This window comes from Chiloscyllium punctatum, chromosome 42 (assembly GCF_047496795.1).
Source record: "Chiloscyllium punctatum isolate Juve2018m chromosome 42, sChiPun1.3, whole genome shotgun sequence".
Classification (NCBI taxonomy): Eukaryota; Metazoa; Chordata; class Chondrichthyes; order Orectolobiformes; family Hemiscylliidae; genus Chiloscyllium; species Chiloscyllium punctatum.
Genome location: NC_092780.1, coordinates 41799659 through 41824481, shown reverse-complemented (window position 1 = coordinate 41824481; position 24823 = coordinate 41799659). Strand labels below are relative to the sequence as shown.

At 40.1% G+C, this 24823-nt stretch overlaps 1 protein-coding gene across 15 annotated transcripts in view; it reads right to left on the bottom strand.

Annotated features, from left to right (window-relative positions):
• Positions 1-24823, bottom strand: part of LOC140465920 (protein TANC2-like) — a 1065959-nt gene that overhangs the window by 330418 nt on the left and 710718 nt on the right. For all 15 annotated transcript variants that reach the window (XM_072561864.1, XM_072561863.1, XM_072561859.1 and 12 more), the window contains one exon: positions 6446-6709. In XM_072561864.1, the coding sequence (XP_072417965.1) occupies positions 6446-6709 (264 nt within the window). The remainder of the gene's footprint in view (positions 1-6445; positions 6710-24823) is intronic.

The following is a 24823-nucleotide window of genomic DNA, read 5'->3' as shown; positions in this document are numbered from 1 at the left end:
GGTCTTTTTTGTGCTGTACATCTCTATGACTGCTCACAATGTTCCAAATGTAGTCTGACCAGAACCTTATACAACCTTGGTTGTACATGTATGCTCTTGTATTCCAGCCCTCTTGAAATAAAGGCTAACATTTCATTTGCCTTCCTAACTGCCCACTGAAACTGCATGTTAACCTTAAGAGAATCCTGAATGAGGAGTCCCATGTTCCTTTGTACGCAGATTTCCAAAGCCTTTCCCCATTTTGAAAATAGTTTCTTCCCACCCAAGTGCATAACCTCACACTTTCCCACATTGTACTTCATCTGCTTTTTCTTTGCCTATTCTCCTAGTCTGTCAAGTCCTTCTGCAGCCTCTCTACCTTCTCAACACTATCTGCAAATTTTCAGCTCCTTCACCTAGATGTGAATAGTTGCAGTCCCAACAGTGACCGCCCCATGAGTGACTGGCTGCCATCCTGAAAAATACCTTTTTATCCCTACTCTCTGCCTTCTGCCAGTCAGCTAATTCTCTAATCTTGCTAGTACCTTGCTCCTTAAACCATGGGCCCTTAACCTGTTTAGCAGCCTCATGGATAGCACATTTCCAAAGGCCTTCTGGAAATCCGAATAGATCTCGTCCACTGGCTCTCCTTTGTCTAACTTGGTCATTATCTCCTAAAAGAATTGTAATAGATTTGTCAAACATGACTTCTCCTTGACGAAGCCAAGCTGATTCATCTCTATTTTACCTTGCTAAAAATCACACAAAACCAGGTTATAGCCCAACATGTTTATTTGGAAGCTAGTTGGGCTACTTCCAAGTACTCCACAATCTCATCCTTAATAATTGGTTCTAAAATCTTACCAACAACTGAGGTCAGGCTAACCAGCTTATAGTTTCCTGCCTTCTGCCCCCCCTCCCTTCTTAAACAGAGGTGTTACATTCCCCTTTTCCCAGTCCTCTCCGACATTTCCTGACTCCACTGAGTCCAGAAAGATCACCACCAATGCCTCTACAATCTCCTCAGCCTTCTTCTTCAGAACTCTAAGATGTAGTCTATCTGGTCCAGGTTATTTATCCACCTTCAAACCTTTCAGCTTCCCCAGCATCTTCTATTTAGTGATGGCCACCACACTCACCTCTACCCCTTGATTTTCTTGAAGTTCTGGTATACTCCTGGTATCTTCCAACAAGATAACCTATTAAATTCTTCTGCCATTTCTTTGTCCCCCCTTTACTATTTCTTCGGCCTCATTTTTCAATGGTCCAATATCTACTCTTGCCTCTTTTACCTTTTAGATAGCCAAAAAACTCTTGCAACCATCTTTTACTATCTAGCTTGCTTTCATATTTCATCATCTCCCATATTCTTGTTTTTTTTAAGTTATCCTCTGCTGATTTTTAAAGGCTTCTCAATCCTCTGGCTTTCCATTAATCTTCACCACACTGGATGCTTTTTCGCTGTCTCTGATTTCCCTGGTCAGCCACAGTTGCCTCATTCTCCCTTTAGTATGAATCTTCTTCCTTGGGATGAATTTCTGCTGTGCCTCTCGAATTAACCCCAGAAACTCTTGCCACTGCTGCTCTACCATTTTCCCAATCGGCTCTCCTTCCAATCAATTATTGCCAGCTCCTCCCTCATGTTTTTGTTGTTACCTTTACTCAATTGTAATACCATGACATCTGATTCCAGCTTCTCCCTCTCAAACTGCAGGGATAATTCTATCGTATTATGGTCACTGCCCCATCTCCTTCAGCTACCTAATCAAATCTGCCTAGTGGGCTCTATCACAAACTGCTTCAAAAATATCATCGCATAGAGACTCCTTGAATTCCTTTTCTTGATATCCGCTATCAAGGTGGCTCAGTGGTTAGCACTGCTGCCTCACAGCAATAGGGACCCGAATTTGATTCCCGCCTCAGGCAACTGTCTGTGTGGAGTTTGCACATTCTCCCGTGTCTGCGTGGGTTTCCTCCGGGTGCTCTGGCTTTCTCCTACAGCCCAAAGATGTGCAGGTTAGGTGAATTGGTTATGCTAAATTGCCCATAGTATTAGGTGCACTAATCAGGGGTAAATGTAGTGGAATGGGTCTGGGTCTGGGTGGGTTGCTCTTCGGAGGGTCAGTCTGGATTTGTTGGGCCGAAGGGCCTGTTTCCACACTGTAGGTAATCTAACCTAAACCAATTTTCTCAGTCCACCTGCAAATTGAAGTCCCCAATGATTATTGTAATAGTGCCTTTCTTTCATGCCTGTTCTATTTTCTGGTTTATTTTCTGCCCCACATCCTGACTATTGCTAGGAGGTCTGTACTCCCATCACCAGATTTAGGAGCTAGATTCATATTAAAAGCCATACCTGGTCCAGATAAGACCAGGATTAAAAACAAGGTCTTTCTGGCAAAGGCTATAGAATATAAAATTGGGATAACAGTGCATTTGTATGAAAGATCACTAAAACTGCAATTGGGCTAGTCAAGGTAGTTTTAGGCTTACATCACAAAGAAAGTATATTAAGACCAGTGAAAAAGTTCATAATTTGTTCCCTTAGATGATCCCTGTTACAGGCAAATATAAAGGACAAATTGAAATAGTGGGGCTGGATTATTAAATAGGGTGGATATAATGTCATAGGATCAGGAGCTCCAGATTCCACCACAACTTCGAGTGGAATTTAAATCAATAAATCTGTAATTAAATGCTGGTCTTAGTAAAGGTAACTATTAAATTAATGTTAATTGTTGTAAAAGTACAGCTGGTTCACTAATGTCCCTCAAGAAAGAAAACCTATCATCCATACCTCATCTGGCCTGCTTGTGACTCTAGAGCCATAATAATGTGACTGACTGCTAAATCCAGCCTGAAGTGCTTTCACAGTTCAGCGGCAATTTGGCATTTGCTGCCCACATCCCACAAAGGACCAAATGAAATAACAAATCTCCTGGTATGGTCATCTACCTTCTTGCAATTATAACCTCATGATCATTTATAGGATAAATATTTTCTAAAACTCCAGGTCAAACTATGGTCAAAATGATCGAAAAAATAGGGAGATACCCCTCAGCGGACCTGAAAGTACTGTGTCTGAGGCATTCAGTTGAACATCTCTTCAGAAGGCAAATACATCCTTCACCTAGGCTAAAGTGAGGACTGCAGATGCTGGAGATTAGAGTTGAGAGTGTGGTGCTGGAAAAGCACAGCAGGTCAGGCAGCAGTCAAGGAGCAGGAAAGTTAACATTTCAGGCAAAACCCCTTTCCTGATGAATGATTTTTGCCCGTAACGTTGACTCTCCAGCTCCTCGAATGATGCCTGACCTGCTGTGCTTTTCTAGCACCACACTCTCGACTCTACATCCTTCACCTGCCGAGTTTACAGTGTAAACTCTTATTTTTAAGCATTTCACAGAACCTTTCTCTGATTTTGCACTTACACTGTACGAATGAAATTTTGACCCAATATCGGTTAAAGGTATAACCTTACCTGCTACATCAAAATTTGCATTTGTGACGATGCTGCTCTTTTGACAAGATTATATTGTTCTTGGTTTTCTTTTTTCCCCCCAGAGGGTCGTAAAAGACAGACTCCGAAAAGTCTGGGTATGGATGGGTTTTAGGACCTGTTTAATTACAGCCAACAGATACCACCTCAGGGAAAAAGTTTTCAAGTTTAAAAGAAAACTTTTCTCTGGTTTGGTTGGTTTTTAGCACAGTAGAGTTTTTGAAGCTGCTGGACTCAAAGAAGCAGGTTCATGCTGATACTCTTTCTTTGACTTCTCTCCTGTAAGACCCTTTGTTTGATTTTTACCATTTGTGCCAAGGGGTGTTTATGGGGATTGTTGCAAGTATTTGGAACAGCATTAAGTTGGGATAATCTGTTGGGTTTTTGGGTAAATTATTCTGTATTCTGTTTTTGTTTTGTTTGTGTTTCATTCGGTAATCTTGTAAATAAATTGTTTTGTTTAAAGTTAATTGGGTTGACCAGCTGCATCACTCCTGGAATATCCACGTTACAACTGGTTAAAACAACTAGCAGAGTTAGGATCTGGGCCACTTTTTAAAAATGTTTTGAGGGTGTCTGGCCTGGTCCATAACGCATTTCAGGGAACTATTGTATCCTTAATTCAAACAAAAAGTCAAAAGTACAGCATTCAAAATCATTTAACTTCTTAGCACCCATACTTAATCACAAATAAATTTATGTAAGCTTTCTGTTCTTCAAGTTCTGCTACTGTACTCCAAAACTGGCTTGAAGTCCATCAAAGCAGCATGTTTAAATTATCCTCAAATCTTCCCACTCTTGGAAAAAAAACACATACCTATTTTTCCATCCTGGATTGAATAAAATTCAAAACAGCATCTTAGGGGATCATGAGTAAAAGCCACACTCAGCAACTTATGATGCAACGCACTGATTCACTAGCATTTTTAAGAGTTTGAGTGCCTGCACAAAGCCATGATACAATTGTTTAAATTTTTGTCAAGAATATATTCAAGGGAGTACACATATTTATAAATATTCAAAGTTGTATGTCAGATTGCCCTGAAAAACAACTACATTCTTCTTGTCATATCTAAGGTTTTGACAACTCATTATATGTAACAATCATTTTTGGCATGAGTATTTTTAATATTTTTGATCATTACAGCTGAATACAAACACCTCTGTTTTGTAAATTACAGAAATCTGAGGAACCTAAACTTAAAAATCACATTTATGTCCATAATGTTTGAAAAACATCATAATCTAGACTTAATAATAAGATTAGCTGAACCCAAAGAGACGTTTTATCATTTACTTACAACTAGAATTCTCCAACACATGTTCTATGCCCAGGAAAACCCTGCATAAATTCAATTTATAATACCATACCTGAACACCTTAATGCCATCATCTTCCTTTAATGCACTGCAGGCAGAGAGACCTCACAGTCAATTAACTTCATGCACTCTGAGGTTTTGCTACATAACTGCTCACAAAACTTTGAAAGTTCTCTTTTAAATAAATGAAAATTGCATATCCTATGATCATTATAATTTCGGTCTTAACAGTAGACATTGTTACTGTTCTAATCATTACAAATTAAGCTTACTTTGCAAGCTTTTGCACATATAGACACAAAGCGACTCCTTTCTTTAAGCAAAGCCCAGAACTTTTGCAAACTCAAATAAACCTGTGTAGCTATTATATAAAGGACTACACAAATTAAACCTTTCTTTCATAACCTCAACAAGATTTAGGTGGCACTTCAGAATTAAACTAGCTGTTGTATTATTTGATTAATAGAGCCATATTTGGCATCCAAGTACTTTGATTAATATCTTCCACCTGGAACACAAGCACAAGTAATCAAAAAGAGAAAGGTTTCCCCTGTAAAATTAACTATACAGTCCAGAAAGAAAGATGTAAGTAAGTTTAATGAAGACTATAAAATGAAAAAAAAAATCAAAGAACACTGTAATTTTAGGAAAGTAATGGACCTTTAAACCCTCCAAAATAAAACAAAAGCTTAAGATTGCAATGCATCAATTCATTTTGCTTTTGTATTTTCATTATTATCTCAATTAACAATAAATCAATTGGAGCAAGCAATTCGTCCGACTATTTCAAAAAAATCAAAAGCTGACAAAAGTTATTATATTTTGTTTGTACAGTACAAATTTTCTAGATACAAGCATTAATCCAAAATTTTTTAAATACTTAACTACCTTCTGTGTTCAAAGAAGTATATTTGAAAGGTGTATAATGGTGTTGTCAGGCAGTATGCTGTAAAGTGCAACACTATACACTAAAATGACAATATTTTAGTAAAATCTAAATTACACATGGATATGAAACAATTAATGACCAATTAAGGACCTCAGCCTAGAGCTGTTGCTATTAACCCAGGCTGTGTGTTGGGTGGCTCACTATGTAGAAGCATGTTTACTGGCTGACAGAGATCTGGCGTCAGGAAGGATTGACCCACTGGCTGCTAATCTGTGCCCTTGTTGCCAACCCACACACTCTCACTCATCAAGGCCTGGGACCCAACCATAATATCAGGCCTTTGGTCAATGTGTTGTCAGTAGCCACCTCCTCCCTAGTGAAAGACTACTGGGTCTTGATTAGGTAACACATCTCAGTCCATGGAACTTTGGTTCTTGGGGTCCTTGGTCCAGGGCAAAGCCCACTGTCCAGTGTAGTGCCTGGGTAGCATTTAGTATGACAGGCCTTCCTTAAAAAAGGCTATGCAGGCCTCTCATTATCTTTCAACCAGAAGGCAGGACCACAATAACTTTTAAATACTGCCCCTTGATTCTGGTTCTGCTCCTGAAGGAAAGGTTCCGTGTTGAGAATACAACCTAATAAGATTACATCTGCTTTCTGGATCTTAGTTAATAAAGCAGGGGCAGTTAAAGTATTGTTGCCACAAGTAATGACTGATTATTTATATATGAGTTATTACAGGCACCAAATCTATATTCTTACCTGCAACAGAATTTGGTCGAGGCATGAGGTACAGGGGGATGGAGTGGACAGACTGAGATGAGACAGTTTCCAAGTTTCTTTCTGGGAATTTATTCAAGCTGAACGTGGAGCCAGATATATTTTCATCCACTCGATATAGGCAGGAATCCAAGGCAGATTTTTGAGCATGCCATAGTTTAGAACTTGTCCTGGAGCTTGATTCTTTGCTACTTTCCCCACCATACTTAGAACGTTCTACATTTTCAGAATAGCTTGTCAAAGTTGCTGTTGATTGGGAAAAAAAAGAAAAAAATTGTTATGGTGGAACAGTGCGAATTAACTTGCATGCTGTTTTCTAAACAAATTTACTTTGAAAATGCTAACCGCAGTTGTGGATACAACTGTTAGCATTCAGAACTACTTTAAACTTTCCTTTTTGCTCTACTTTGTTACAGAAGTTATAGTCTACAACCTACTTAATTATTCTCAGCTAGGGGGTAGCATTTCTCCCTTCTGATTCTGAGTTTCATTGGTTTAAGAACTGATGGTATAACCAGGCTGACAGTAAAGTGCAGTGTTGAAAAAATGCTGCATTGTTGAGGGTGTCAACTCATAAATGAGATGTTTACCTACACCGGCCAATGCAAAGACTCTGTGGCATTTTTCAAAGGACAGCAGAGACATTCTCTTGATGCCCTGGCCCACATTTACTCATCAACAGACTTTCTGGTGATACAATGCAATGTGGTTTTAAGCCCTTATGGCTATGTATTGCCATTCTCTGAATCTCTTGATTAAGCCAAAATACCTAAACGTCTCAATAAAATAAAATCACTTATGCCAGGTGAAAAGCTGGAGACAGTAAGTAAATATGTAAGGTTTCTTGATAGACTGAGCTTGTCTCGAAAGACTGCAAACATATTGATTATAAATATAAGTTATTAGTTGAAGGTGGGCATAGTCACAGAATCAATGAGTTGTCCGAAGATAAGACAAACAGCTTTCATTTCGGTATAGAGCAGCCTGAAGCATTCCACATTGCTTTAAGACGGGGTTATTTGGTTAGAATGTTTTATTGTTTAATCCATCCAGGTGTTTTTCACAGAAGTGACTTGCAGATTTCGTTTGGTGCAAGTTGCAGCTCACATGGAATTCATGATAGGAAGGGAATTTAGGAGATTTACCTGACTTGGAGCGTGAGGAAGAGATCTCCACTGATTATCACTTCGGATCATTCGGGAGGCAGAGGCTGTGATAGATAAGAGTTACAGGGAAGTAGTTACTCCTAGGCATGAAGAAAGCTGGGTGACTGTTTGAAGGGGGAGAAAACAGTCAGTGGAGGGATCCCCTGTGGTCGTTCCCTGAAAACATGTATACCATTGTGGAATCTTTGTGGGGGACAACTTACCAGGGGTATGCAATGGGGCCCAGGTCTCTGGCACACAGCCTGTCCCTGTTGCACAGAAATGAACGAGGGAAAGGAGGAGAATGTTAGTCATTGGAGATTCAGTAGTTAGAGGCTCAGATAGGTTTGTTGGGAACGAATGAGAATCACGGTTGGTATGTTGCCTCCCCGGTGCCAGGGTCCGTGATGTCTCGGATCGTATCTTTGGGGTCCTGAAGGGAGAGGGTGACCAGCCTCAAGTCGTGGTCCACGAAGGTACCAACGACATAAACAGAAAGAGGGATAGGGATGTAAGGCAGGATTTCAGGGAGCTAGGTTAGAAGCTGAGAGCTAGAAAAAACAGAGTTGTTATCTCTGGTTCGTTACCCGTGCCATGTGATAGCGGGGCAAGGAATAGGGAGAGATATCAGCTGAACACGTGGCTGCAAGGATGGTGCAGGAGGGAGGGTTTCAGGTACTTGGATAATTGGGGCTCATTCTGGGGAAGGTGGGACCTGTACAAACAGGATGGTCTTCATTTGAACCAGAGGGGTACTAATATCCTGAATGAGGAAGTTGCTGGTGCTATTTGGGTGGGTTTAAACTAGCTCAGCAGGGGGATGGGAACCTAAGGAGTAGTTGCAGTGCACAGGAGGATGACAGTAGGGAGGACAGGGACAGGATTTCAGGATCACAGGAATGTACTGGAAGACCGCAAGCTGGTTTGAAGTGTGTCTACTTCAACACCAGAAGTATCCGAAATAAGGTCGGTGAGCTTGCAGCATGGATAAGTACTGGGACTTCGATGTTGTGGCCATTTCGAAGACATGGATAGAGCAGGATGAGGAATGGATGTTGCAGGTTCCAGGGTTTAGATCTTTCATTAAGAACAGGTAAGGTGGTAAAAGAGGGGGAGGTGTGGCCTTGTTAGTCAAGGATAGTATAACAGTGGCTGAACGAACTTTTGATGAGGACTCGTCTACTGAGGTAGTGTGGGCTGAGGTTAGAAAAAGGAGAGGAGAGGTAACACTTCTTGGAATTCTTTATAGGCCACCACAGAGTTCCGGAAGGTGGAAGAGAGGATTAGCAAAATTATTCTGGGTAGGAGTGAAGGAATGGGGTGGTAATTATGGGGGACTTTAACTTCCCCATCTTGACTGGAAATGCTATAACTCTAGTATGTCGGATGGATCAGTTTTTGTCCAATGTGTACAGGAGGGTTTCCTGACACAGTATTTCGAAGGGCCGACGAGGAGAGGCCACATTGGATCTGGTGCTTGGTAATGAACCAGGCCAGGTGTTTGATTTAGTTGTCGGTGGGCACTTTGGAGAGAGTGACCATAATTCAGTTACGTTTAGTTTAGCGATGGAAAGAGAATAGGTGCATACCACATGTCAAGAGATATCGATGGGGCAAGGGCAATTATAATGCAATGAGACAAGAATTAGGATGCATAGAATAGGGTAGCAAAATGCAGGGGATGCAGACAATTGAAATGTGGAGCTGGTTTAAGGAACAAATATTGTGTGTCTTGATAGGTATGTCCCTGTCAGGCAGGGAGGAAGTGATAAGGTAAGGGAAGCATGGTTTACGACAGAAATTGCATCTCTTTTTAAGCAGAAGGAGGAGGCCTTCTTTGGGGCAAGATGGGACAAGATGATGAGACAAGATGGTTCAGATGAGGCAATGAAGTGTTACAGATCAGCTAGAGAGTTTAAAGAGAGAGTTGAGAAGAGCAAAGAGAGGACACGACCAGTCTTTAGCAAATAGAATAAAGGAGAACCCTAAAGCTTTCTGTAGGTATGTGAGGAATAAGATGATTAGGGTAGGAATAGGGCCAATCAAACACAGAAGTAGGAAGTTGAAGGTGGACCCTGTGGAGATCGGAGAGGTGCTAAATGAACATTTCTCATTGGTTTTCACTCAGGAAAAGGAGGATATTGTAGAGGTGAAGAATGAGGTTAGAGATATTAGACTAGAAAGGATCAAGGTTAGTTACAGACAGGTGTTATCAATTCTAGAAGTAGTGAAAGTAGACAAGTCCCCTGGGCTGGATGGGATTTAACTGAGGATTCTCTGGGAAGCTAGGGAGGAGATAGCAGAGCCTTTGGGTTCGATATTTGAGTTGTCATTGTCTACAGGTTTGGTACCAGAGGACTGGAGGATTGCAAATGTTGTGCCCTTGTTCAAGAAGGGCAGTAGAAATGACCTAGGTAATTATAGACCAGTGAGCCTTACTTCTGTTGTAGGAAAGGTTTTGGAAAGGATTCTAAGAGATGGGATTTATAATCATCTAGCAAGTAACAATTTGATTTCAGACAGTCAACATGGTTTTGTCAAGGGCACGTTGTGTCTCACAAACCTCTGAGTTTTTTGAGAAGGTGACCAAGCATGTAGATGAGGGTAGGGCAATTGACGTTGTGTACATGGACTTCAGTAAGATGCAGAGGCATGGGATTGAGGGCAATTTAGATTAGAAACTGGCTTTCTGAAAGGAGGCAGCGAGTGATGGTTGATATAAAATATTCAACCTGGAGTCCGGTTATTAATGGTGTGCCACAAGGATCTGTTTTGGAACCACTGCTGTTTGTCATTTTTATAAATGACTTAGACGCAGGCATAAGTGGATGGATTGGTTAATTTGCAGGTGACACTAAAGTCAGTGGAGTAGTGGACAGTGTGGAAGAATGTTTCAGGTTACAGGGGGACTTGGATAAACTGCGGAATTGGGCTGAGAGATGGCAAATAGGGTTCAATGCAGCTTATGTGAGGTGATTCACTTTGGGAAGAATAACAGGAAGGCAGAATACTGGGTCAATGAAAAGATTCTTGGTGGTGTGGATGTGCAGAGAGATCTTGGAGTCCACGTACATAGATTCCTGAAAGTTGCCACCCAGGTGGATAATGCTGCTAAGGCGGCATATGGTGTGTTAGGTTTCCTTGGTCGAGGATTGAGTTCCGGAGCCGCAATATCATGCTGCAACTATACAAAATGCTAGTGTGGCCGCACTTGGAATATTGTGTACAATTCTGGTCATCATATTTCGGGAAGGATGTGGAAGTATTGGAAGAGGTGCAGAGGAGATTTACCAGGATGTTGCCTGGTCTGGAGGGAAGCTCTTATGAAGGAAGGCTGAAAGACTTGGGACTGTTCTCACTGAAAAGAAGAAGGCTAAGAGGGGATTTGATATAGACATACGAGATGATGAGAGGATTAGATAGGACAGACAAGGAAAGTCTTTTTCCTAGGATGATGACGTCAGCTTGTACGAGGGGGAAAAACTACAAATTGAGGGGTGATAGATTTAAGACAGATGTCTGAGGCAGGTTCTTTACTCAGAGACTGGTAAGGGCGTGGAATGCCCTACCTGCCAACATAGTTAACTCAGCCACATTAGGGAGATTTAAACAATCCTGGGATAAGCACATGGATGATGATGGGATAGGTTGCAGGTCGGCACAACATTGAGGGCCGAAGGGCCTGTTCTGCACTGTATTGTTCTATGTTCTATGTTCTAAAGGCAAGTCGCCTTGTAGAACTATGTCATGAGCTTAGGCAGATAGCTCAGAAACTGATGTAAAGGAACTATGGGAGCAGATTGCAACAAGAACCTATCTATGCAAAGTCAGGGCAGAAGCAGGGGAAACCTCAAAGAAAGAACGTCTAGCTACCATAATAGGAAACTGAGATGAAATCAAAGTGAGTTCTGCAGAGCTGTTGTATGGCTCTGATTGGTCCCAGAAGTAATAAATTAACTTCTAAGACATTATGATATGAAATGCTGGTGTTGTACTGGGGTGGATGAAGTCAGAAGTCACATGACACCATGTTATAATCCAACAGGTTTACTCAAAATCAAAAGTTTTCAGTGTGCTGCTCCTTCGCCAGTTTGGAAAGAGCAGCGCTCTGACAGCTTGTGATTTTGAGTAAACCTGTTGGTCTATAATCTGGTGCCACGTGATTTCTGACTTCGTCCAAGACATAACAACATAGAAGAATGCAAGGATTTCATGGCAAGTTATTGTTGCTCTGACTCACTCTTATTTATGTAATGAAATATGCAGGATGGCATAGTGTGGGAGTCAAAAGTCACAACAGTGTGGCAAAGACTAGCCAACACTTTGAGTTTGCTTTTTTGATGAGCAATCTAGTTAGTCTCACTCCCCTATACTTACCCTGTATATACCCTCCCTGCAAGTATTTATCCAATGCTCTGTTGACAGTTGACAGTCAATATTCCCACTCCCAACGGTGCATTCCAAATCTTTATCAATTTATTGAATAAAAATTTTGCCCAAGTGTTACTTCTAGTTTTTTTGCCAATCTGTCCCTTCTGGTTATTAATCGTTTACCCACCGCAAAACAGGTTCTCATTACTTAATCTAACTAAACTCATAATCAAACCTCGCTTAGTTTCCTTGACTCAAAGTAAAACAGCGCAGTTTCCCCAGTCAATCCACCTAATTGCAATCTCTTATCTTTGAATCTATTCGAATAAACCTTTTCAGCATCTATGCAAAAGTGGGCAAGTCTTTCATAAACTGTAGTGCCCAGTACTGAATACAATACTCCAACTGGGGCTGATCTAGTATTTTGCATACTTAGCTTTTAACTTTCTAGATTTGCACTCTTTACCTCTATCCACTAAGTCAAGATATCTCATGCTTTCTGAACTATATTGTTAATTCGTCTTGCTACTTTCAACATTTGTGCACATACATTGCCAAATCTACTATTTTGCCATACCTACTATTTTTGTAGGTATGATAGGTTTTGATTCTGCGAATTTTAAATTCCAAATAAATTCTGGTCATGACAGCAGGTTAAATGATACAGGATAATGTATTTTCTAACATGTTAATGAAGACAAAAGCCAAGTCATTTGATAAACAGCCAAATGTTGATAGAGTAATTTGAAATGTACAATGGAGTGGCTTCAGTTGCTTAATATGGGACCATGGCTAGGTTTAGAAAAAGGTGAGAAAGGTATAATTCTGCAGGGGTGGGATGGGGCTTGAGGTGCTCCTATCATGGATTACTGTCATGTTCATCCATCCAGTGGATAGCAGCTCTGTGATATTAATATCATATTTAGGATATTCAAATTTAAATCCTGGCAGTGCATACTCAATACTTTATATTATATCATGTTAAAGTAGACAGGATAAAAACAGGAAATAAAAAATGCTTACCACAGTGTCTGTCAATAGATAGGAGAGCTAAATGGCCTACTTCAGCTCTATAGTTTGCTCCATTGATCAACTATATCATGTGCTTTGATACCATCAGATGTTGTTACTGGCCAAGTCAGATGTCAGACTAAAACCCAGCTGGATAGATTTTGTTTTATTTGGTTTTACAAAGGTGGAACACAAACATGCAAGACCATAGACTTGGGTTTAACAATAAAACAGAAGTTTTACACAAAAGAAATGAAGATAAAATAAAATGTAAACATGTTGACATATATAGAAATTATAATTTTGTTAATCTATAGAACCCTCCTTTACAGTGCTCACACTCGAGATAATTCCCTTCTATTCCACATCTCTAGGGCTTAATTGAACTGTGCTTTCATATTTCCATCTTAAGAAATTGATAGCCCCTTCTTGGATACACCTAAAACTCAATTATATGCCACTCTCAGTTTCACATATCCAAAAAACTTAGCCAAACACTTCTGGCCTAGAACTCAAACGAATCTTCTTAGTGAAGTAACTTATTTCTTAACAGTCCTAAACCACCTCTCTTTCTCAAGAGCAACTGTTTTACACATTCAGCTTAAGCCAATTCTTCTGCAAACTACTGCAAACTGAAAGCAAAAAACTTTTTTTTTCTTCTCCCAGCTATGGATGCTTCTGCTAAGCTCACAAACAATTCAGAATCTTCTATCTCAAAGCTCACTGCACTACATTGTTCACTTTATAAACTCTCCCAACGTAAACAAGCCCAGTGGTCTCCAGCGGCTAACTCTCTCAGACTGTCTTTTAAAATTAATTACCATGTTAACAGAAATATCTAAAGGTTAATCATTAAATCCCTTCAGATATGGAGAATACCCATATGCCACTTGTTCCAAATTCAAAAGATTTACATTAACAATATTAACATATATTTAAATCACATACTTGTACCACAGAAGGCTGATCTATGTGGCTTTTACTCTAGTTTCCTGCTGTGCTCCATAATCTAGGATTCCCTTATCAAGCAAAAATCTGCACAAAAGTCAACCTTCAATATATTCAATGACCCAGCCTCCTCGGTTCTCTGGAGAAAGACAGTTCTAAACAATTCTCCACATCTTCATGTATTTTGAAAATGTCCTCTGGTTTTAGATGATCTCTCATGGGAAACATTCTCTCAACATCTATCCTGTCAGATGCCATCAGGATCTTAAATGTTTAAGTAAGATTATCACTCATTCAACCTTGTCAATCTTTCCTCATATGACAATCATTTCATGGTAAAGGTAACCTAACAAATCTCCTCTGAATTATCTCCAAAGAAAGTGTACCTCTGATAAGTAAGATAACCAAAACATACTCACAGTACTCCAGGTGTGGTTTCACCAACACCTGGTATAGTTATAAGAAGGGTTTGTGTCTCATAATTCTTTTTCCACGTTATCTCTATAAATTTTCTATACCGGGCCCAGTTCTCACTTGCACAATCAACCTGACATTGTTATACGAAATACTTTTTGTTTTGATTAGATTAGATTACTTTAGATTAGATTACTTACAGTGTGGAAACAGGCCCTTCGGCCCAACAAGTCCACACCGCCCCGCCGAAGCGTAACCCACCCATACCCCTACATCTACCCCTTACCTAATACTACGGGCAATTTAGCATGGCCAATTCACCTGACCTGCACATTTTTGGAGTGTGGGAGGAAACCGGACCACCCGGAGGAAACCCACGCAGACACGGGGAGAATGTGCAAACTCCACACAGAGAGTCGCCTGAGGCGGGAATTGAACCCGGGTCTCTGGCGCTGTGAGGCAGCAGTGCTAACCAATGTGCCACTGTGCCGCCGTTTCATCTTATACTTTACCTCTTTCATTATCCAGGAATTCATTTGTTGAAAGACTTTCACTGTTAGGCTTCAGCTCAAGAGGAGAGATTTGATGAGATCCGATTCCCCACACTATGGAAACAGGCCCTTCAGCCCAACAAGTCCACACCGACACTCTGAAGAGTAACCCACTCAGACCCATTCCCCTACCCTATATTTACCCCTGATTAATGCACCTAACACTATGGGCAATTTATCAAGGCCAATCCACCTGACTTGCACATCTTTGGATTATGGAAGGATACCCAAGCAGACATGGGGAGAATGTGCAAACTTCACACAGACAGTCGCCCGAGGCAGGAGTCGAACGCAGGTCCCTGGCGCTGTGAGGCAGCAGTGCTAACCACTGAACCACTGTCAACCTAGAGCAATGACTAGAGTCATCAAGACTTGAAACATTAGCTTGCTGTCTCTTCTCTTATCTGATCAACTGTGAGCTCTAGCACTGGTTGTCTTGAATCACTGTCTGAAACTTGCCTTTTTTTTTAAAGCACAAACCCAAATGTTGCCCAGGTCTTGTTGCATGAGGGCACAAACCGAATAACTGTCTGAAGAGTTTCAAATGGAAATGAACACTTTAATTAATATAACTGTTCCCAAACCACATCCTCTTCAAAGGCACATTCAAGAAGGCGGCTCACCTTTTCATTTAGGGATGGGTAACAAATGCTAGCCTTGTCAGTGATACCAACATCCCATGAAAGAATTCCTTTTAAAAGCTTGCTTTAGACATTTCCCTGTCAAACTTTGAGTCCAATTTATTCATGCCAAATCCAATCTCAGCCCAAAATTTTGCCCTGCTTCAATTAATTTTACTTTGATTGCTCCTTGTCCGTCTCTGTAGCCAAGATAAATCTTATGATGCTGCGAGCATTGTTCCTTGAGGTTCCCCTACTGATACTTGATTTTCCTCATTCACCAGAATCAGATTTATTAACATCTCCTTTGTCAGTGGGCAAGAAATGTACTGATCAATGAAATGCTTTGTAATACATTCCTCTCTGCACTTTGCACTCCTGCCCCAATCTACATTGGGATAACTAAAGTTCCCCACTCTCAAAACTGTATAGTTCTTAATCACTATGCCATTTGCCTGGACACGTGCCTTTTTATGACCAATGTAGTGGAACATTTCTTAACTTTAACAATTTGACTGACATTTATGAAAACAGATAATGAACAATAATCTGTTATTTTACATAACTGGTTGAGAGATAGGTACATCTGCCACCCAAAAATGTGCAGGTCAGGTGAACTGGTCATACTAAATTGCCCATATTGTTCAGGGATGTGTAGGTTTGTCCTTGATCTCTCTTTCCCACACTACTAGACTAGACTGTGGATGCTGAGGTCAAAGAGGGACGTGTTGGAGGACCTTTGCAGGAATTAGAGCAGTTGTGGAGAGAGAAAAACTCAGCTCACGATATGACGCTACTTAACTATTTTCAGCATCTGCTCCAGCAAAGTTCGATGTAAGCTGGAGGAATTACACCTCAGGTAACTTGCAGCCTTCATGACTCAATATCGAATTTAACAATTTCAGACTATGAACATCCCCATTCTTGTCTATTATTTACTCCCACTACTCCAGGTTCTGTCCTGAGATAGGCTGCTTGGGACAGCCAACCCGTTTTCTGCTCTTAGTCCTCATTAGCTTCTTGTCTTACCTGGCTTCTCTGACTTCAATTTTTTCACTCTCTGGGTTCTGCGGCCACCTCTCTGCTCACTGCTTTCTTTCCCTCCCATTAATCAGCATAAATGCTACCTTGTTTGAGCTGCTTCTAGTTGTGAAGAAGAGCCACTGCACACTGAATTAACTCTGTTTACAATCTACAGATGTTACAGACCTGCTGAATGTTTTGGGCAGTTTACATTTATAATAATTCTACTGTTAATAGCTCTGCTTGTTCTTCTGCTGCTTTTCCACATTATATGGCATATCTGCATTTGACTGACATTTATGAAAACAGATAATGAACAATAATCTGTCATTTTACATAACTGGTTGAGAGATAGATATGGGCCATCTGCCACCCAAAAATGTGCAGGTTAGGTGAACTGGCCGTGCTAAATTGCCCATATTGTTCAGGGATGTGTAGGTTAGGTGCATTAGTCAGGAGTAAATTTAGGATAATAGTGTAGGGAGATGAGTCTGGGTGGGTTATTCTTCACAGGGTTGGCGTATACTTGTTGGGCCAAAGGGCCTGTTTCCACACTGTAGGGATTCCATCATTCTAATATCTACCTTAACCTATACTGCCACCTTTCTTTCTATTCCACCTTCAAAAACAGCACAGCAAAGTCTGTGTAGCCTGGCTATCGTTGCAACTTCCACAGCATTGTACTTGTGCTCCAAAATTACCTCTAAACTATTCTAGCACAACTCCAACTCTGGCAACAACCTAACAATGTGCAAAGTTGTCCAGGTGTGTCCTAATTATTAAAAGCAGGAAAAAAAATCAATCTGGTCAAATATAACCCCATTTATCTGTGCTAAATCATTAGTGAATTACTGGGCTTGGTGTTGTTGATGATGTTCTCAACTCATTGGGCTGAATCTAGTCAATAGTGTTACCAAGGGACAATTATTCACTAATAGCCTGTATATCTGTTTGCCATTTGGGTTGTTCCAGAGTTACTTAATTACTGTCTTCCAGCCTTGGTCCAAACATGAACAAAAAAAGGCTGAACTCCAGAGGTAAGGCAAGAGAGACTGCCCTTGAAATCAATGCAACATTTGATGGACTGTGGCATCAAGGAACCTGAATAACATTTTAGGGGAAATCAAGGAAAACTCAGTGTCAATGATCACCTGGTCATTGCTCTGAGCTATGTCTCAGTGCAATGCCTTTGGCTCAACAATCTTAATCAGAAACCTTCCTTGCACCAAAGGTCAAACGTGAGTATGTTCACTGATGATTGCAGAGTGTTCATTTCCATTTGAAACTCTTCAGATAGTTATTCGGTTTATACCTTCATGCAACACTCGGGCTTGTGCTATAAAATGGCAAGTTTCAGAAATGATTGCACATCAGATATTGGTTGCACATCAGTTTGTTTTGGAAAGAGATGCTGATTATTTTGATACAAAGGTCAACATGGAATTGGAACTCAGTGAATTTATGGAGAATTTGACAGGCTCCCATAAATCTGAAACTCTGATACAACAAATCAGCTCTCAGGAAAACCTGAAACTATTCCTTTTATTTGCCAGGGTGTCACAGAACTAAGACAAGTTTCTAAGCAGTTTCCTATCCAGTACTGAAAAAGATTCACTAGATTTGAACTATCACCAGATCTGCTGAATTTTGCCAGAAATTTTTATTTTTGCTTTCTAATGAGGGTGGTCATTTAACCATTTCCAGAATGATTGTCAAAGGGACATTTGTGTTTGGTTTTATGCTGCATTTAGACCAATTCTGAATATGTGTCACCATATCATCTCCAGATTTCACCAAGTACCAAGAAAGCATTCCTGCATGTAAGGTGATATTTCTGTTGAGAGAGAGAAATTTTATTGAAAAATAAGATCTTGAGGGTATTTGACAAAGTTGATGCTACAGAATAGTTTCCCAAACGGGCATCTAGAACTAGGAAACACAATTTAAGAACTAGGAATATCCTATTTGACACTGAGATTAGGAGAGGGTTTCTTCACTAGAGAACAGTAGAGACTTGTTTATTGAATATATTAAAGACAAAGGCAGAAAGACTTTTGATTGACAAGTAAATTAAGGGATTTGGGGTCAGTCAACTAAGTGAACTTGAAGCCTCAATCAAATCAGCCCGATGATATGACCAAATAGTAGAGACTCAAAAGGGCCAAATAGACCAAACCATATTCCTGCTTCTAGTATTTCTATTTTTAACAGCGCCAGAGACCTGGGTTCAATTCCCGCCTCAGGCGACTGACTGTGTGGAGTTTGCACGTTCTCCCCGTGTCTGCGTGGGTTTCCTCCGGGTGCTCCGGTTTCCTCCCACAGTCCAAAGATGTGCAGGTCAGGTGAATTGGCCATGTTAAATTGCCCGTAGTGTTAGGTAAGGGGTAGATGTAGGGGTATGGGTGGGTTGCGCTTCAGCGGGGCGGTGTGGACTTGTTGGGCCGAAGGGCCTGTTTCCACACTGTAAGTAATCTAATCTAATCTAAAAAAAAGACAAACTGTCTCCAAATGTGTGACTTCAATGGATAACAGTAGCACTTCAGCATCATTAGTTGATGTGTGTTTGGCAGCCTACAACTGGCTGCATATTTCAGGAATACATGAATGAACGTTGTTTTTGTAAGGCTTTTCTTACATTTGCCATTCATATACTGAACCATATATATTTTGTCATTCTGTATAGATATGGTTCATGAAGCAGAGGTTAATTTGTGAAAACTGTGGTATGTTTTGATAACATCTTACACAATTGTTGTGAACAGACACATACATTTTGCACAACATTTGAACTCTTAAACAAAAGTTGAACTCAGAAATTGTCTCCAATTATTTTACTGCATACCCATATTATTTGGAAAATTGGTTGCGAAGGTGTATAAATGCTATACTGCGAAGTGTCACAAGTATCACCTCAAACATATCGAGTGAGTCACATCATATCTGAATGTTTTGTATCTAGCCTCTCACTTCTCATGGATGAATTATAGTATCAAATGTCAAAAAATGTAATCCTTGTGAAAGATCTCAATGGAACAACTGAACAAAAGTATTAGCCACACTTTTTCATTTGCCTGTTAAATATTTCCTAGAGCATAACTGCAACAGTTTCAATAGTCCTCAAGTTGTTGTGGCATCTCTCAAAAGTTTACACTTACCAAATTTCAGAAGTCATTATAATGATAGTAAATATTACTAGCATACATTAAAAATAAAAACAAGTAAAATAAATACTTTGATTAGTTTGAATGTTACATAGCAATTTAATTATGAAAATGATGGTCACTTGAACACATGAATGCTTCTCAAGTACTTCATTTTAAGCTGAGCATGATGCTAACTTCAGACTTAGAAAACAGCAGCAACCAGTCCTCATCGTGATTCAGATAAAAACAACCATTAAAGCAAAATTGGTGGGAGCCCAATCAGATCTACATAGCTAAAGAAGTAGATTTTAAGGAGCTTTCAGTTTTAAGGAACCAAAGCAGGTAAGAAAGGCAGGGAGGTGGAGAATTATAGGGAGGGAATTCCAGACTCATGCACTGCCATCAACGGTATAGTAATTAAGATCCAGGACGCTCAAGTCAAGAAGCATAAGAGCATAAAGTATCTAGAAGGTCATTGGGTTGAAGGAGGTTACCAATGAGATGACCAAAAAAAAAGATAAACTTGTAAGTTCAAATAGCAAGTAATATAAAAAAGGATAGGAAGAGCTTCTTTAAATAATTAAAAAGGAAAACAGAAGCCTAAGTGACTAGAGGCCCTCAGAGAATGAGTTCAGGGAAAAAGGAAATGGCAGAAGAATTGAATAAATATTTTGCATTATACTTCATAATAAAGACACTAACGGCATTCTAAAAATACCACATGAACAACGGTCAAAAGGGAAAAAGGAAATAAACCCAACTTTCAGAAAGAAAAAGTAATAGGGAAACTAATGTGGCTAAAGTCCAATAAGTCCTCTGGACCTGATAGGATGCATTCTAGGATATTAAATAGCTACAGAGATAGAAAATGCACTGGTAATAATCTTTCAAGAATCCTGAGATTCGGGAAAAGTCCAAATGATTGAAAAACTGTCAATTTAACATCCTTATTCAAAGCCAGTTGGCTTATAGCTGTCATTGGGAAAAAGTTAGAGTCTACTATGAAGGATGTAATAGCAGAGCATTTAGAAATACCAAACATAAACAAAGAGTAAGAATTGTTCTATGAAGGAAAAATCATGCCTGACAATTTTATTAGAATCCTTTCAGGAGGTAATAGTCAAGACAAAAAGGAACCAGCAGATGTAATATATTTCAAATTCAAAAATGCATTCAATCCGATAAAGTTAAAAATCACACAACACCAGGTTATAGTCCAACAGGTTTATTTGGAAGTACTAGCGTTAGGAGCGCCGCTTCTTAATCAAGTGGTTGTGGAGTGTAAGCTTATACTCCACAACCAACTGATGAAGAAGCAGCACTCCTAAAGTTAGTACTTCCAAATAAACAAGTTGGACTATAATCTGGTGTTGTGATTTTTAATTTTGTACACCCCAGTCCAACACAGGCACTTTCAATCAGATATTTCACAGTTAGCTATTTAATAAAGATAAAGCCCATGGTGTTGGGATAGAGGATTTGCCACCGAACAGGGATTAATGCTAAGACCACACTATTTAAATCATATATTAATGACTTGAATGAGGGAAGTGAATGTACTATTAACAAGTTTACAGATGACATAAAAACAGTTGGGAAGGCAAGTGATGAGGGTGACCCAAAAAAGCTGAAGTGGGATAGCGACAGGTTAGATGAATAAGCAAAGATCCTGGCAGATGGAATGTAAAATGGGAAAATGTAAAGTACAGAGGAACTGAATGTTGCTTAAATGGTGAAATAATGGATCCAATGCAAAAGATGTGCAACTTAGGTGAACTAGCCATGCTAAATTAGCCAGAGTGTTCAAGGATGTGTAGGGTAAATACAGGGTAGGGAACGCTTCAGAGGGTCGATGTGGACTTGTTGGGCTAAAGGGCCTGTTTCCACAGTGTAGGGGTTCTATAATTTAAAAACATTACTGCAGAAAGCCACAACACAGATACTTGGGAATCCTCATGCATGAATCACAAAAAGATATTAACCAAGTTCAGCGGGAAATAGGGAAGGCAAATGAAATGTTGGTCTTTATTTTAAAGGAAATGAAGTGTACAAATATGGAAGTCTTGCTAAAATGTACAAGACATAGTTAGATAACACCTAGAATACTGTAAGCAGTTTGGTCGTCTTATCTAAAGAAATATATACTAGCATGGGTGACAGATCAAAAAAAAGGTTCGCAAGGTATTCCTGGTATGGAGAGATTTTCTTTTGCAAAGTTGAATAGGTTGAGACTCTATTCATTAGAGTTTAAAACACTGAGGTGATCTCAGAAGGGGTTTGACAGGACAAAAGCTGAAACCCTCATGGAAGAGTTGAGGACCAGAAGGTAATGTCTCAGAATATTAGGGTGCCAATTGAAATGAGGAAGAATTTCTTCTCTCAAAACGTTGAATGTCTTTGGAACTCCTTGCCTCAGGGAGCGATTGCATGCTGAACAGGTTTGAAAGAGCAAATAATCTACACCTGTTCCTTATGGGCTATTGTCTTATTTAAGGCAGAGATAAGGAGAAAGTTATTATCCCAGTGGATAGTACCTCAGTGGAATTCTTTACCACAGAAGGTTGTCGAGGCTGGGTTCTTAGATATATTCAAGGTTGAGAAGACCTATTTTTGATCAATAAGTTAATCAAGGATTATGGAGAAAAAGCTGGAAAGTAGGATAACGGAAATCAGATCTGCCATGAGCTCAATGAATGTAGAGCAAACTCAATGGAATGAATCACCAGCTTCCCCTCCTACATTTTTTGTTATTATCATTTTCTCAAACAAAGAGTGAGAACCGAGGCCATGGCAGGGTTTGACAATAGTAATAAGAATTTTTAAAATTGGGGTATACTTAACCAGGAGTCAGAATAGATCAACGAGAGTGTGAAGACAAACGGTGGCCCAACCACTGACACCGAAACTTAGGTTGGGTAGAAGGTTCCTCCATTCTGAGGCACTTGCTTTCTCACTTCTCTAAAAGAGTAGACAGCTATTTCTTTAGTAATGGAGGATCCCTTATTGTTTGTCTCCTCTTTAAAACGTTACCTGGCACCCTTAATTGAATTGCAAGCCTGATTGAGCCTAATCAATCAGCCAAGTCAAGCCATTGGGAAAAATCGCAGTTTGGGATCAATTTACCTGACAATGCGGGCCTATGCCTCCATTTTGACTGTGGTAGATGAGTGTTTAAACCCAGAGGGCAAGTCAGGCCCCAGATTTGATGGATTCATAAACTGTGTGCCAGGACAGTTGGGCAGTAATTAGGAGACAAGAGCATGGTGAATTTATTGGAGTTTTTTCTTGAAGATGTTACTGACTTAATTGATAAAGGAGAGTTGATAAATGGAGCATAATTAGATTTTCAGAAAATGTCTGATAAAATTTTCACAGGAGGCTGGTTAGAAAATTAAAAGCACATGGATAGGAGGTGATGGATTAATGATTGGCTAACAGACAAAACAAACAGTAGGAATAGATCATTCTTGTGCTACACTTCGTGTTAGGCTTTTGGGTGATTTTTGAGCGATGTGAGTGCTATTTTTTGCTGGTCTGCTACTTTTCCTATAGGCCCCATTATTTCCAGGAAGCAAGGTTTGCTGGAACGCAACTACAGTGTTGTAAGAAAACTAATTGTACTTGTAAACCATGACCCCATCACCAACTTCCTTTTTCTTTATAAGGTCCTTTACAAACATAGAAGATAGGAGCAGGAGGCGGCCATTCAGCCCTTCGAGCTTGCTCTGCCATTAGTCACCATCATGGCTGATCGTCCAACTCAATAGCCTTTGACTAGTAATGTACCACAAAGATCAGTTCTTGGACCTGAGCTGTTCACAATACATATCAATGACTTGCTTCAATTGTATAGGAGTGTGGTTAGACTGCACCTGGAGTAGTGTGTAGTTTTGGTCTTCGAATCTTAGGATGTATATTATTGCCATAGGAGGAGAGCAATGAAGATTCACCAAACTTGTTCCTGGGAAGGCATGACTGTCCCATGGAGAGAGATTGGATAAATTGGACCTGTGTTCCTCATAGTTTTGAAGACTGAGAAGTGATCTCATTGAAACTTACTGAATTCTTAATGGGATAGATTCAGGTAAGATGTTTCTCCTATAAAAAGGAGTCCAGAACCAAAAGACATAATATAAAAAAGGGGATGCCACTTAAGTCCAAGTTGAGAATTTATTTTTACTCAGAGGGTCGTGAATTATTTGGAAATTTTTTACCATAATAGCTGTGGAAACTCAGTCTTTGAATATATTTGAGGTAGAGATTGATGGATTTCTGAAGACCAGTGTCTTCATAGGACGGTTCTGCCATCCCAGGAACAAGTCTGTTGAATCCTCGTTGCACTCCGTCAATGGCAATAATATATTTCCTGAGATTTGGAGACCAAAACTGCATAGAGTTATAGGGATGGGGTGAGTAAAAGACATGGAGATGTTCAATCAATCATAATCATACTCCATGTTGAAGTAGGCTCATCAGGCTGAATAGCCTACTCGTGTTCTTGTGTTCCTAAAGTGGAAGCACAAACAAGGAGGTAGATTTCTATCTGAATGGCTGTAAATTGGGAGATGGGTGTCCTTGTGCACCAGTTGCTGAAGGTAACATGCAGGTACAGCAGGCAGTAAAGACGGCAAATGGTACGTTGACCTTCACTGCAAGATGTTTTGAGTACAGGAGCAGGAATGTGTTGTTGTCGTTATGCAGGGCCTTGGTGAGGCTACACCTAGAATACTGTGTGCAGTTTTGGTCTCCTTTTCTGAGGAAGGATGCTCTTGCTCTTCGGGGAGTGCAGTGAAGGCTTTTCAGGCTGTTTCCAGGGATGTCGAGACTGATGTATGAGGAGTGATTGACTAAGTTAGGATTGCTTTTGCTGGAGATCAGACGAGTGAGGGGGGACCTCATAGAGACTTTTAAAATTCTAACAGAGCTGGACAGGGTAGATGCAGGGAGGTTGTTCCCGATAGTGGGTGCATCCAGAAGCAGGGGTCACAGTCTGAGGATTCGGGGTGGACCATTTAGGACAGAGATGAGGAGACATTTCTTCACCCAAAGAACAATGAGCCTGTGGTATTCATCACCACAGGAAATAGTTGATGCCAAAACATTGAATGCATTCAAGAGACAGCTAGATATAGCA